Raw genomic sequence first — 16,014 nt, forward strand, 5'->3', positions numbered from 1 at the left:
GATTAAGACGATGGTATGAACTTGGTGTTGGCTGCAAGAATACAATGCAGTTTCAAAGCATTGACTCAAAAATGGCGCATGAACATTCAGTTCATTGTTGTAGTTAATCAGTTATTTCATTCTAGTTCAGGGCCATAATTCGAGTGTATGGTTACTCTACGTTACGGCTTTCGGGGAGAAAGTTTGAGGGGGATTCTTTAAAACCTCGCCCATATTTGCACCTCAGCCTCCTACGCTCAGTTTCCCGGGTGATTCTTGGTGCGTTACCCGGCAACGTGGATACGCGCGGATTGGACGGAGCTGAGTGAGAGGGCAGAGAAGACTGGAAACTGCCTCAGAGTCTGCCACACAGCATGTAAACATTTAACCCATAGACCGTCTAGAAGGGCTGCCTCGAACACAAGAAAAGACCACCGAAAGTGCAGCGATAGGTGGTAGTACTTGCTGACCACTAAGCGGTCACTATAAGGGGAGTAGGTCGGAAAGAAATCGAGTAGTTATGGGCCTCGGAGCCGCAGCGGGATGAGCCATGTAGCTAGCCAGCTAGCAATTTTAACGTCGTTAGCCATCTGGCTAGCTGTACAGTGCTCCGGAAACATGGACATTGTCGGGTAAGTTAAGTGCTTGTCCTGAGGGTAGGGATACTGTCAAACTTTAAAGAGGTCAGTGATGAAAATAACGGAACATAAATTTCTCTTTGAACAACTTAATGGGAACGCTTTTTGTGACCGAGTTTAGCTAACGTTAACATTAGCTAACTTTAGCCAGCTAGCTCGGTGCCAATTCTGTTTATGGAGACGAGAGATGGCTACTGTACTGTAGAGAAATAATTAGAAAGAATGAACTATTTTTGCTCAGTTAATTCCTTTTTAAATATAAAACTGCCTTTATGTTACCAGCATGTTCAGCCTTAACATTAAGATTGTTAGCTACCTGCAAAACAATGAGCAGTAGTAACGTTACTTCACATGTATAAAAAAAGCTAACTAACAGACATGTTGGGGAAATTAGTGGCCAATGATTGCCACACACTGACAATCTTGCATGGCAAACATAGCATGAGGAATGTACGTAACTCATATTTAAGTTTTTCCAGGTTGCTAGATATCTCATTAGTGCCAGACTTTGTGTTCTTGAAGAAACTTTAAGTTGCAGCTGCTCTAACTCAGCCAGAGATTCAATTCATATATGCTGACAATGTAGAGTATGTATGTACAGCAGTGTTCATGTCATTACCAGGAGGCGAGTTACAGCCCTGCCAGGGTTTGATTCAGAGGAGGATGGTAGAGACCCAGGGATGCACACCTTCACGCATACGCATATGAGGAAAGCCTTCAGGTTAATGAACGACTTGAGAAGGTTAGAGCGTGGCATTTAAACATACTTAAAACATGTGCTTAATGGGTATCACCAGTGTCTTTTACTCTAGAGTACCCTAATGTAAATTGATGACTGTGATCAGTTATGTACTAAAATTCAGTTTATTAATTTTTTGTTGAATAACTTTCAAAATACATTTTATTTCTTTCCACTTACGATCACAGCAGGAGGATGCTTTGCGATGTGCTGCTAGTAGCTGGAGAAGTGGAGATTCCTGCACACAAAGTGGTTCTAGCTTCCTGTAGTCCGTACTTCTGCGCTATGTTCACAGGTACTCTGCTTAGGAGCTGTCAGGCACATCATGAAAAGCATACCAATGTTAGTTCAATAAATTAAAATTTTGTTTGTCAAAATTTGATGAGCCATAACCTTAAGAACTAGGCTAAGCTACCTGCTACTGAATCTTAAGCACAGGATGTGTCTTTGTCTGCTTGTGTACCAGCAGTGAACAACATTAATCTAAATTCTCGCGCACTGAGCCCACGACAAGTTTTTTGTGAATTTTTTGAGAAATCTGCATTAATGAAGTTTGCCGCTATGACCTGGAAAAAGTGTTTCATTAATATTTTATACCAAGGCTATTTTTCAATGGTAGTGTGTTGATTCTGTGGTGTGCTTGCTGTGCCCAGGTGAAATGAGTGAAAGTAAGGCTCCACGTGTTGAAATAAGAGATATGGATGGGCAGACACTCACGAAACTGGTGGATTATATATATACGGCACAGATTGAAGTATCAGAAGACAACGTTCAGGTAGGTTAAACACAGTTAAACACATGCACACTAATTCTGTACACAGTGCTTGTAAAGTGTGACTTATTTACCCATGTTCCTTTGCACCCTCTTTCCTGACTGCTCAGGCTTTGAGCTGTTTGAGGCATGGCATTTCCTGTCATTATTAACAGGGGAAATGTGTAAAGAGCAGAGGAAAGTCCTGCCTGTGTTTGCCACAGTTGCTGTTGTGCACTGATTGTTCATGAGTGCAACTGTAGTATAAATCTGTATAATGCATTCTTGCTTTAATTTGATTATCTCTGAGAGCAGGGAACTGCTTTGCTACATGCACTACAGCTGTAGAGAACAGATGCTCTGAAAAGCCACATGGAGTTCTCTCCTGAGATTGAAGTGTATCATGGAATAGGCTTTGCGAAGCCAAGGTAAACAACCTAGTTTTTTGTCTGGCAGTATGTAGAAATGCAGCAGTGGGAAATGTGGCTTTTATTGGGCAAAGCTGCGTCTGTTTGTGTGCTTTTGAACAGTGATGAGCATAGAGCGTCTTTCTGTGGCTGTATGCCTCTTAAATTGTGTATAACCCTATAAAGAGGGTGATTGTGACCACCGTAGTATAGGGATAAATAATGAATTATGAAGCACATTTTGAAAGATAGCAAGAGCTGCTGTTTTAATTACATTCTACATACAGAGCTTGTGAACTGGCTGCATGGCACTCTACATTTAGCATTTAGACCTCAAGCCCATAAATATGCATGTGCTGCTGTTCTTGAGCAGAAAAATCACATTGAAATCACTATACTGGTCAGAACAATCACAGAAGAATATGGATACTTTCCCCAAATTGTTCAGCTCTAGGATAACCTACAGTTCCCTTTCAGAATGATCAGGAAGTTGTTGCTAATTGGCATGTGCATGCAGTACATGTACATTCCATTTTCATTTTGTAGAGACTTTAAAGAGTTACTCTGAGTGCACACTATGGGGAAAGCTTTTTAAAATGAATGTATCTCTTGAGTATGTGCTTGGTCCTCATCATATATTCACTATATGTATGTTCAACATCTGGAGTCTCAGAACTTGTATGCTTTGATGCCGTTGATAGGTCTACATTTAATACAATTCACCACATGCAACATCTTTAGACTCCTTATTCTGTTATTGGATGTTGAATTTCTAAGCAAAATCACACAGGTTTTTAGGGTGAATAGTACAAGGTCTCCTATACTGTCACTCTTTGTGGGAACACCCGAGGGATGTGTTGGGTTGTGTTCACATGCCCATTCTTTAGTTATTTCAGAAGGGATACAGCAGTTCAAAACAGTGCTGTCAAGTTTTTCAAATATGCTGATGATGGCACTATTTCTGGACTGACTTCAGGACAAAATGAATCCTCCTACATTGTTTGTATGTGCTGTAACATTATGCACAAATAATGATCTCATCCTCTGTACCTCCAGAATAAGCCATCTAAAAAAATCAGGTGTGATCTGTTATTCATACAATCTTTGTGTTCACCATATAACTTCAAGAGGCTTCAATAATCACCTCTGACAGAGTTTTATCCACAGTACAGATGGTAAAAATGTGTCACTTCAGAAACAGATTTTTCCTCTGGGCTGTCAGAGCACTCAACTCATAATCACTATTGTAATGTTGACACATGACACAGTCATTTCTCTGCAATATTTGTACAACTCGGACAGGAGTAGTATCTGTATCAGCATCTGTAATGTCATTACTTTAAACATGCCCTGTTTTGCACTTTATACTTACCTTTCACCTTGTTGCTTATTCTTCATTATAGATTTATGTACGAGATTAGGACAGAGCCACATATTGTATAATCCCTCTGTTCAGGTGCTGCTGCCCGCAGCCAGTTTGCTGCAGCTGATGGACGTGAGGCAAGTGTGCTGTGAGTTCCTGCAGGCTCAGCTCCACCCCACCAACTGCCTTGGCATTCGCGCCTTTGCCGACCTGCACGCCTGCACAGACTTGCTAAACCATGCCCACGCCTACGCTGGTGAGCTTTTGTATAGCTGTTCAGTTTGGAGTGTGTGGGAATGGAGCTGGAAAATAGGGCAGCTGAATAACACATGTGTTTTTATGTGTTTGTTCTTGTGCTAAACAGAGCAGCATTTCTCAGAGGTCATGCAGGGAGAGGAGTTCATGAGTCTTTCCTTGCAGCAAGTGTGCAGTCTCATCTCTAGTGACAAACTTACTGTGTCCACTGAGGAGAAGGTAGCTTTTTTTGTGTGTTTTAGGGCATCTTCACATTTGTGCTGAACATTTTAATACACACCCAGGACCAATTATAGGTTCTTTTGGGGGGAGGGACTCATAAGAGATTTTTCTCATAGGACAATTTCTTGGAACTAGGAAGCAATTGTACAATTTCATGTCACTATTGTGCACACAGTTTTTGGGTAGTAAATGGTTTGCAATTAAAATAGGACCATACCTTTATTGTTGTTATATTGTTTACATATTGTTGTTTCTTTGGTAGGCTGCCAAAAATCAGTGATGAACAGCAGTCAGTGCTTGACTGGCAAGTCCTAGTGCTTTTTGGATCACTCCAAGGCTCTAAAACAGCTTTTACACTCAGCCAAACATATCAGAAACTCTGGGTAAAGGCCCAATAAAAAGCTGTGTGAAAACGCCCTAAATACAATCAATGTTAATCAAATAGAGGGTAGATAACCCAATGATTATACATCAGTTATCAATTGACACAAATAATCATCCACCTGTTATCAGTTGCATCAATATGTTAAACTCAATTATTCAGTGTAAAATAAAAAATAATCCGTTAAAATGTACCTTCTCAATGGTCACTTGCATAGTGATGATGTATATTCAAAATGTTCTTACCAGTCAGTCTTAAATAAATAAAAACAGAGCCTGATGGACACACTCATTTATACACATTTCTCCCACCATGTCTTTTATACATACTTTTTAAATTATGTCTTATTTAAAATCTCAACTTGATTAATAGTCATAATAGCCTGCAGCTTGATATTTGCTCCTGTAGCTTACTGGATTGCTAGCATAATCTATAGAGACAGCACCATCATTGTGTAGAGCTTCATTGTTGGTCATGATCCCAGCCAACTGTTCAGTGTTGGTATAAAGTTTGTTGAGTAGACTGCTGACTGAAGGCTCTGTCATAAACAGTCTGACTCGCAGGGCTAACATTGCTGTGTCGTGCAGAGGAAGATGAACTGTGCATCAGTCAGAGCCCTCACACAACATTAGCTGCCCTGCGTATCGCCTCCCAAGTTCATGCACTCAGCTGCTGCCAGCTGTCATCTGCTATTGGTGCCAGCTCAGTGACTCTGGTGACATGGAGCAGGGGATGTTGGAAATCAGAGCTTATATCTTTTTGTTTTCTCTTGCAGGTTTTTGAAGCCATGATTGCATGGATAAAGCACGATAAGGAGGCACGATTGGAGTACATGCCAAAACTCATGGAGCATGTTCGGCTGCCGTTATTATCGAGAGATTACTTAGTTCAGGTAGCTCCTGAAGTTCGCTTATACTATGTTCTTTGTTAGAACTTTGACACATGACATGTTTTTTTTTTAAATTTACTTTAGAATTAGAGAAATATAATTATAAAAATATTTCTTTGAAGCTCCCTGCTGTATAATTGGGATATGTGTGTCTGAACAGATCGTAGAGGAAGAGGCTTTGATCAAGAACAACAACACATGTAAGGATTTTCTCATTGAAGCTATGAAGTACCACCTGTTGCCTGCAGACCAGCGGCACCTGATAAAGACTGATAGGACACGACCACGGACACCAGTCAGCTTGCCTAAGGTATGAACTGTTATTTGAGGATATACACTCTAGCATGCTCAGCCACATAAAGTTACGTTGTGTCTAGATGTTCACTTCTACCTCCTCTGTGAAGATAAATTCTTTCACTCACAGTTTAGGTAATAAACTCTTTTTATTAGGTGTAGGGATAACCTACCCCGTGCTCCAGTCTGTGATGTTTCACGTTAAAAATAAAATTAACACAGAGGCTTAAAGATTTTTTTTTTCATTTTTTCCCCTTTTAATATACCTGTTTGGTGGGACATGGAACTTAACAGACCAACTAGATTATGTTGCAGTTTTTAAACCATGACCATATGTATTGTGGTGGTGTGGTTACTGTGGTAGTCCCTTCTGCTGAGCTAGTGCAGTGGCATCATAGATGCTGTTCAGTTTGTTAGTTTGCAGCTGTCACTCTTTAAAATAATGTCTTTTAGTCAAATTAGCTGCCATTACACTGAGAGGTTATAACTGTGGTAGCTAAACAGTAACTAATGACATAATCTAGATTGGATGATGTCAGTATAGGCCAAATCGTCCTCACAGGTTTTTGGTACTGAAGGATGCTTGTTCATTGTAAATACAAAGAATATACAGTAAACATGTTTGTTGTTCTGGCCACAAATGATTAATTATAATGGACTTGGTGCAATTTTTTTTATATCTTGTCTACCCCTGCTACTGAGACACTGAGTTGTGAGAAAGTAAAATCATTTCCCCATTTCCTCCACCAGGTGATGATAGTGGTGGGTGGCCAGGCCCCTAAAGCTATCCGCAGCGTTGAGTGTTATGACTTTCAGGAGGATCGTTGGTACCAGGTGGCCGATCTGCCTTCTAGACGCTGCCGAGCAGGTGAGTCTCCCTTTTGTGCTCCTGTCTTTGCTAAACATTCTCCATGTGGCTTATTGTCCTTCTGATCCTTTGTGTGCGTGTGTATATGCTGTACAGGTGTGGTATTCATGGCTGGTAAGGTGTATGCAGTGGGGGGCTTCAACGGTTCTTTGCGTGTGAGGACGGTGGATGTGTATGACGGTGTGAGGGACCATTGGAGTGCGGTTCCTAGCATGCAGGAGCGCCGCAGTACTCTTGGGGCAGCCGTGCTGGGGGACCTGCTCTATGCTGTTGGAGGGTTTGATGGCAGTACAGGTACAGCTAGCCTTTACACATTGTCATCATGCAGTCTTTTCCATCTTGATTATTACTATAATAACACAGAGCAGCAAAAACGATGTTCCACATTAAAACATGAGTGGTGATACTGTGTTTTCCAAAGCTGTTGCTGCACAATGCAAACTTTAAACAGAATACTACAAATGCCAGCAATGCAAAAGCATTTGAATAAATGTAGGCATGGATGTCATTAAGACTTTTTTGATACTACTCTTCTTATCAGTACCGCTTATCTGTTTATCTAAGCTTGTCTAAGCTAGCTCTTATCAGTTCTTGTTTTATTTTATTATTTATAAAAGTACTCTAACAGCATAACCATGTACACTGACTTTATCGTAGCCAATGTTTTCCAAATTTATAATCAGTTCCCATTCAGAATCGGATACTGGGGGCATTTATAGTTGCATGAAAGGTGTTTATTGTTTTACCTACTGGAACCATGCTCCAGTAATATGAGCTGTATTAGTGACAGTGGATTACATTGAGCCTGGTTCAAGGCACGGCTTTGCTCTCAGAAATGTGCAGCGTTGTTGTTTTTGTGTATGATGTTTTTTTATGTGACGTGTAGGCTTTGCTTACACATACACAAACTCACTCACTCTGGCCTCTCTCCAGGCTTGTCCTCAGTGGAGGCATACAACCCCAAAACTAACGAGTGGGTGTTTGTGGCTCCCATGAACACCAGGCGTAGCAGTGTGGGAGTAGGAGTGGTGGACGGTAAGTGCTCATTTTAATAGTCTTTCGCTGAACGATCAACTGTAGTCATAGTCAAGGCCTCTATGATATCACAAAGACATTTATTTTTACGTGGTCATTTTTAACAGGACTTATACCTTAAAGTTATTTTGACGCTCATCAACATTGAATTTATTTTAATATGCCATGCTGTGAAAATAGGTCATGCAACAGATGATGTGTGTGTTTTCAGGAAAGCTGTATGCAGTGGGAGGTTACGATGGGGCATCCCGGCAGTGTCTGAGCACTGTGGAAGAGTACAATCCTGTTAGTAATAAATGGGGCTACGTTGCTGATATGAGCACCAGGCGGAGTGGAGCAGGTACAACTGGCTGATTTGAAATATCAGCACCAAACTGGACTTAAACGAATAACAACTAGATTCTATATTCAGAACGTAGTGTAGATATCTTTCATTTTGGAATAAGGATTTGACTCTTGATGACTGACATGTTGTTAATTGGATGTGTACTGTATAAAATTTGTTCTGTGTGTGTATGTGTATTTGTGTGTGTGTGTGTGCGCAGGGGTTGGAGTGCTTGATGGACAGTTGTATGCTGCAGGGGGTCATGATGGTCCCCTGGTGAGGAAGAGTGTAGAGGTATATGACCCAGCTACTAATACCTGGAGGCAGGTGTGTGATATGAACATGTGCCGGAGGAACGCAGGTAAGCAGCTCCACCACCATGTAATCAGCTAAAATCACAGAAGCAGGAATGCCTTCAAATAATTGAGATAATTCAGAACTAAAAGTTTGTTAGTTGTACTATAACTAGTAAATGTTTCTTCTAATTTGACTACTTTGTTTGTATGCAGGAGTGTGTGCCATAAACGGCCTGCTATATGTGATCGGTGGAGATGATGGCTCATGTAACTTGTCCTCTGTGGAGTACTACAACCCTGCTATGGATAAATGGAGCCTCATTCCTACCAACATGAGTAACGGACGCAGCTATGCAGGTTAGCTTTGCTCACAGTCCATAGACCTCTGGTTCTGAAAAAGTCCTTTTTTAAATGAAGGTATCAACTACGCTTAACAGAATAAGCAACACATTAACAGAAGAAGCAGCACAAAACAATGTGACGGTAATCAAGTGCAAAATATAGCCGTTTGTGATAATTGTGGTATTCTTAAGTGCTGTAAGATAGGAAAAGGAAGAGAGTACAGCATGGGAAAGCCTTGAAGATGGAGGGGAGAGGTACATGTTCTGTAAAAATGTTTTGGTCACCTGAGAAAATTATATTTAAGAAGCTTTTTAATTGGGCAGTTATCATTTCTTTTCTCAGAAAAAAATGCTACTATTAGAATACATAGAGACAATATCAATACTATAGGTAGTGATTATATGCAAGTATTCAAACTTTCTCTTGGTGGCAGCCTACTATTAATTCTACAAATCATCCTATACTTGATAGGACTACACAGCCTTTCATTAAGTTACATCAGGAGTGCTGGTGGCAGATTTGGACAAATGTATGCAATAACTGGGAGCACCGGGTAAAAGTTGTGAACCAATTTTAGTTCTTCTAACTAATTCACAAGATATCAAGTACTGTTTCTGGAAATGAGAAATTCTTGTTACTTGTTACTGGAACTGCATTAGTTTGTGTTTTTTTTGTGTAATATTATGTGGAATTCTTGCAAGCAAAACACACTCACTGTCCAGATAACTGGTTTTCAACTGGACCTGCTTAAGACTTGTTTATGTACAGTTACAGTACTGTTCTGTAGCTGCACTCTCACACTAAACAAAGTTTGTAAGTTCTTACTTATTTCATTTCCGTTTCAGGGGTGTCAGTTATTGACAAACCATTATGACTAAGGGCTCTGGTGAGCAGGACCCCACTGACATGTGTAGAGAATGGCTGTAGTAGACATACGGTCATTTGAAGCTAGTCTGTGGGAGCAGGCGTGCTGTGGACAGACTCTTCCTGTTCTGGTCACGCTGACCCTGTGCTCACCATGAAAACAGCTTAAAGCACACCATCACGCAGACTGACCGCCAAAATGTAAGACCAGGCATGCACATGCTGAGCCCTGTGGCCTCTCTCTCTTCAAACGGTGCCATTTACCACCACTGATTATCTGAGAGGCCACATGCCCCCCTGCCCGTTTTCATGAGTTCACAGTCAGACTGAATGAGTTCTCAGATAAAGCAGCCTGCCTGACTGGAGCCAGCAGGTGCTAAAGGATGGTCTAAATGAAGTGAGACAGCTGGGGCAGGATTGGTGTGGGAAACTGGACTACAGCTACAGAGCATGCCAACTCCGTCTCTGCTCTACTACTGATTTGCAACACACTGAGGAAACCACTGCCTCTCATCCTGTTCTAAAAGTGATGAGGGCGTTCGAGGGCAGAACCTAAAAACGGGTCCTCATGGTCTGAAGCATAAATACAGTATTTACCCACAGCCACAGCTTTGCCACCTGCTCAGCCATCAGGAGAAGCATGCATCACTGCATATCATTCCCATAACATGACCAAGCTGGATCTGGACTGAAAAACGCTACCATCACTCTGTTTCTACTCTTGTAAAGGGATTTTACTTTTCCTTTCTAACTGTGTGACTGTTTTTGATGCAGTGATAACAGGGTTTTAACACGGACTAAAAAGTACTGTAGAAACAACACTGCAAAGAAGCGAACACTTACTGGAGAGCGATTTAAGCCAGCTGCTTTTTGTGCCATTATATATTTAATGCATAGCATATCTTAACTGGGACTCAGAAACCTCATAATTGTGGGAAATGTGCCAAATATAACATGGATATGTCAACTCAACTGCATATAAGCACTTTTATTAACGAGGCTGTCAGTAATCATAAAACCCGAGTCGAGACATCAGATGTATGATGCTTAGATTCATTACTGGGTCCAGATATTTGTTTTCATGTTGATGGTTCACGTAATCTCTTAAATTACATACCGAACAGCAGTGACTTGTCTGATGATTTTGCACTGTAATTTGATTTGAATTTGAAAGAGCCAGTACATGTTTTAATGGCAGTGAAATGTCAGGGTAGGTAAGCAGGATAATGCAACATTATTGTAAGCACAATTGATTTTAAGCATTTTATGGCCTGTATCTCGTCAGGTATTGGTTCACATTTTAATGTTCTTCTAACAAAGTTACTTTGCATAAAAACAGGAGGTTCTGTTGCGGTAACAATAAGCCACAGTTCACTAATGAGTTCTGGAAATCTAGACAGTTTTGCTATTTTTAGACAATAACACTATCAAACTTGCATAATAGTCTTACAGAGTTTCTTGAAATATAGATTTTGACTCTACCTTTATTTAAGTGCACTGAAGAAATTGATCTTTAAGTGATTACATAACTGGAGCAAACTGATCTTTGGTTGTTAAAATATTTATTTTAATATAAATTTTCATCACTTCTTCCACTCTTACTAACCCTAAATCATGCAGGTTGGTTCACTGCAGCCTCAGCCATTTTTTGAAAAACAGTATTAACTCTGTCCTTCTATTTTCAGCACAGCAAGACTATGCAGTTAATATCACTCTAGACTGAAAGCCGCTGGGTCTGTCAGAACTGATGCAGTGTGACATAGATGTCTTAAATGCAATTATCAGAGGCTTCCCAGCTCTGTAAATGGCGTTCCGCTGTATAATCTATGGTTTTTGGATTACTCTAAAGTGGTGTGCACAATAGATTTTAATGTATTTCTAAACCAGTGTATCATTAAAAGAATGATTAAACACTGTGCTTTGCCTGGAGACATTTCTTAATCAATCAATTCATTTATTCCCTTATTAATGTAATGCATATTCATTTTGTTGAACACTGAATTATAGTCCTCACAGCAATGTCTCTGTCATCTCATCTGTTGGCCTCTGGAGGGCAGCATTTAGCTCTGTTAATCATGAAGCTTTCGGTCACCAATGCTGTTCTTAACATGAATTCTGTGCTGGTTATACAGAAATCTAATTTGTAGGAAATAACAGCTGTATATGCATAATTATACATACATGCCTGTTAGATGGGTGAACTCACACCCTGACCAGCCACTTCATTAAATACACCTCTTGTTTACATTAAATACACCTGTTTCAGTACTCTGTTTTATCAGCTCCACCCATCATACAGGTGCACTTTGTAGTTCTACAGTGACAGACTGTAGTCCATCTGTTTTTCTACACCTCTCTTTCACCCAGTTCTTAATGGTCAGGACCCTCAAAAGACCACCACAGAGCAGGTGCTATTTGGGTTGTGGATCATTCTCAGCACTGCAGTGAAACTGATGTGGTGGTAATGTGTTAGTGTGTGTTGCGCTGGCACAAGTCAGGCAGAGCAGTGCTGCTGGAGTTTTTACTGTCCGCTCTATTAGACACTCCTACCTTGTTGGTCCACCTTGTTAGGTGTACAGTCAGAGACAGTAGCTCATCTGTTTAATTTCAATATAAGGAAAATCTATATATGCTAATATCCAGCCATCCATTTTCTAAGCTGCTTCTCCGTCAGGGTCGACAGGGGCGACAGCGCTACCCACCACGCCACCGTGCCGCCATCATATATGCTAATATATATTTGAAATCTATACATTGTCATATATTTCTATAGCTGGTTATGCTGGTTAACCAGATACTAATGTCAAGAAAACAACCTGGCTGGTTTTGCTGAGGACCAGCTGTGCTGGTTTTTCATCACTGTGATGAAACTGTTTTCCAGTCTCTGCCCTGTCTGTGAAGTTCAGCACTCTTAATCATACAGGAAGCAACACTGATTGACAATCAATTTCACAGCTGTTGTGCAAATGGAATAGACAACAGGTGGCAATTGGCAATTAGCAAGACACACTCAATAAAGGAGTGGTTCTGCAGGTGGGGACCACAGACCACTTCTCAGTACCTTTCTGCTTTCTGGCTGATGTTTTGGTCACTTTTGAATGTTGGTGGTGCTTTCACACTCGTGGTAGCATGAGACGGACTCTACAACCCACACAAGTGGCTCAGGTAGTGCAGCTCATCCAGGATGGCACATCAATGCGAGCTGTGGCAAGAAGGTTTGCTGTGTCTGTCAGCGTAGTGTCCAGAGGCTGGAGGCGCTACCAGGAGACAGGCCAGTACACCAGGAGACGTGGAGGAGGCTGTAGGAGGGCAACAACCCAGCAGCAGGACCGCTACCTCCGCCTTTGTGCAAGGAGGAACGCTGCCAGAGCCCTGCAAAATGACCTCCAGCAGGCAACAAATGTGCATGTGTCTGCACAAACAGCAACTTTGTACAGAACAAAGTATTCAATGAGAATATTTCATTCATTCAGATCTAGGATGTTATGAGTGTTCCCTTTATTTTTTTGAGGTGTGTGTGTGTGTGTGTGTGTGTGTATATCTGAGAGCGCCTATCCCAGCTGTCATTGGGCGGAAGGCAGGATACACCCTGGACAGGTCGCCAGTCCATATATAAATAAATTATTCTGAACTCTAAGACTCTTCTTACTTCAGCTCTTCCTCATTTGTTTCACAAATCTACAAAAGGCCATGCGGGCATGTAACTTAGAATTAAAACAGTTGTTTCCTTTGCTTATTTTCAGTAATTTTGGGGACAATCACCGAAGTGGAAATAAAATAATTAAAAGGACCGCGTCACAAGCCATTTATTGAAAATACACATACTGGATACAGAAGGCCTCATTCTGTTGATAAAGACCTCAATGCTAGGTTATTGCTTATTTTCCATGGCACAAAAAATAAACACAAGTTTTTGCCATGCAAAACACACTACTGACAAGCTCTTACAAAACAATAAGCAGATGCGTAGCAAATACAGGTACTACACTGTATAGATGTATCACTGAAAGTGAAGGTTAAAAAAAGTACAAAATAATGCTCATTACAAAAAAAAGAACATCCTCATATGACCATCACAAAGTGATACACAGGGGCTTAACATGCATGAAATTACCAACACGTCCTTCAGATACATGTAGTGCTTCAATATACAAGAAACAAGTTTAACAAAAACAATAATAAACGGGCTGCATTCTCAGAATGCTGTGCAAATAACGTTCATTAGCTCCCTAAGCCGCTCTAAACCCATCCTGTTTTGACTCACTTCAAAGCAATATGCTGAAGTTAACTCCGGCAGTAATCAGCTGCTAACCCATCTAGTGCATTCTTTGGAGTGAGGCTACTCCCTAACGTTTGCCTTTTTACCCCAAGGAACGAACACAGGTCACAGACCAAAGCACTAACATTTCCCAAGATTCATAACCACTGCAAGTGTATACTGTTTCTCCTTTAATGCCCAGATAACCTAATGTGAGTATTTCAACAGTACCTTTCACTTCAGAGTTACTTTTACTCAAGCAAGGAAAGCTTACACATGAACACATCTATGTTAATGGTTGATGATTTAACTGATGACGTGATAAATACATGACTGCTGCCCTGGCAAGGCTGCGGATTTGTGATTACCACCTTAAGGCCATAAACGGTCTCCAAGCAGCAGCGTACAGTAAGAAGACAGAGTGAAAAGCGGGGGGTCTTCCTTCCCCTTAGCTGGAGTTACAGTGGAATTGCAGAAAACGTCAACTCGGACTTACTCAAAAAGAGTTCTCCAAGAGAGGGAAACCTCAACAAATCATCAGTTTAACTGCAATGAGCAAGTGAAATTAACCACAGGGCCTGGCATGCAGTCATGGTTCTTGCTTAGCTTAAGTTCTTGCTTAGCTTAAGTAATGTTGATGGAATGTAGGTTTAAGGTGAGCCAGTCATTAGTAGAGTCAGCTGTGATCTGACAGCACGCGCTCGTTTTTAGCTACATTTCTGAATTCTTAAGCATGACTGCAGGCTTTCCCAGATCAAAGTCGCTTGCTGACATTAAGTGGGCTAGGAAGGGTTTATTGAGCGCCTCAGGAAGGGGGTCAGTAAAGCTGCTCTGTCCCAAAGGACACAACACTGTTCTACACTTTGAGTGCAGCAGTGTGGTCTTGTACCGTCAAGGCTGATTAACCAGCAGTGCGTTTAATGACAACTCAGGAGTGAGATATGAGTGAATATTCACTCCCAAATAACTCTCTGACTGACTGTGTGAACACGTACTCTCCTCTTATCAATCTCATGCCATCTGCACCTGTACTTTTGGCATATTCATGTTTCCAATCTGTCACTTTCATTAAAAGTCATATACAGATATATCAGAAATCTGAATATTGAGCAAGAACATAGAAGAAAGGATATAAATTAAACACACATCTAGATACATATCATTAATATACTACTCAACCATGCAGCCAGACAATAACAAATACTATATGATAGTCTATCTGGCTGCTTCGTTTTTTTTTCGTCAGTCTGATACAAAGCTGACAATCCATCATTAGAAAACAAAAGTAAAAGAGCACCAACATATCCTTCTGTTTATCTTGTTAGAGAAAGAAAAAACACAGACATTCATTTACAGTACCGTGTCTGTCAGTAACTTATTAAAAAAAAAAAAGAAGGACGTACTGTAACACAGAAACATATGCATACATACAGTATGAATTTACAACATGAGCATAGAGATACGTATAGTTCTGTCTGAAAGAATGCACGCTGATAGCGTTAAAGCTCCCCGCTGTTCGGGGAGGTAGCTTGAATCCATGGCATGAGTCTGTAAAAGATGCTGACTGTTTATGCGGTCATGAGTTCTGCTCCAGTCACATTCTGATGAGCTGGTTCCAACATCAAGCGTGTCCTTCTTCATTCTGAGCATTTCTCACTACGACAAAACAAGGTCAACATGACGAGAAAAAGAAAAAGGAACTGAAGTCTGAATACCAAATGTAGACAGAGGCAGAGAGTAAAAGGGAAGACAGAAAGGTTAAGAGTTAGAATGATTGTTAAGATTGTTGGATGGTAGGTTGAGGATGTAAAATGTTCCTCTTCTTCAAGAGCACTGATGGGGTTTCTTTGAGATGGTGGGGCAGCGGTAACAGAGGTGGCGCAGGGCCCAGCTGATGCAGCATAATTGGCTCCCTGCGTTCTAGATGGACTTGGAGGAGTCTTGTTTGCTGATGAGGACCTCAAGCAGACGCAGCTTGGCTTTGATGCGTTTATACTCCTTGTACTCGTCCATCATGGGCATGCGGTCCTCCTTCTGTACATTTCTGTGGAGAAATTAGGGTCCACGTTGAGTGGCTTCATCGCTTCAGCTGACCTACTGTTTACTT

The 16,014-nt window shown here is 41.0% G+C and overlaps 2 protein-coding genes across 4 annotated transcripts in view; one reads left to right on the plus strand and one right to left on the minus strand.

Moving 5' to 3' along the window:
- Positions 1 to 257: 257 nt before the first annotated feature.
- Positions 258 to 11,578, plus strand: klhl3 (kelch-like family member 3). Its single transcript, XM_017690110.2, has 15 exons — positions 258 to 611; positions 1,240 to 1,359; positions 1,545 to 1,651; positions 2,010 to 2,131; positions 3,971 to 4,133; positions 4,242 to 4,351; positions 5,512 to 5,628; positions 5,786 to 5,935; positions 6,670 to 6,787; positions 6,884 to 7,081; positions 7,721 to 7,822; positions 8,034 to 8,162; positions 8,368 to 8,508; positions 8,657 to 8,800; positions 9,631 to 11,578. The coding sequence occupies exons 1-15, from the start codon at positions 523 to 525 to the stop codon at positions 9,657 to 9,659; spliced, it is 1,839 nt and encodes a 612-aa protein (XP_017545599.1). The 5' UTR covers positions 258 to 522; the 3' UTR covers positions 9,660 to 11,578.
- Positions 11,579 to 13,430: 1,852 nt separating this feature from the next.
- fam13b (family with sequence similarity 13 member B) overlaps positions 13,431 to 16,014 on the minus strand; it is a 45,083-nt gene continuing 42,499 nt past the window's right edge. For all 3 annotated transcript variants that reach the window (XM_017690108.2, XM_017690109.2, XM_017690105.2), the window contains one exon: positions 13,431 to 15,951. In XM_017690108.2, the coding sequence (XP_017545597.1) occupies positions 15,828 to 15,951 (124 nt within the window). In that variant the 3' untranslated portion in view covers positions 13,431 to 15,827. The remainder of the gene's footprint in view (positions 15,952 to 16,014) is intronic.

This window comes from Pygocentrus nattereri, chromosome 8, assembly GCF_015220715.1.
Source record: "Pygocentrus nattereri isolate fPygNat1 chromosome 8, fPygNat1.pri, whole genome shotgun sequence".
NCBI classification, from domain to species: Eukaryota; Metazoa; Chordata; class Actinopteri; order Characiformes; family Serrasalmidae; genus Pygocentrus; species Pygocentrus nattereri.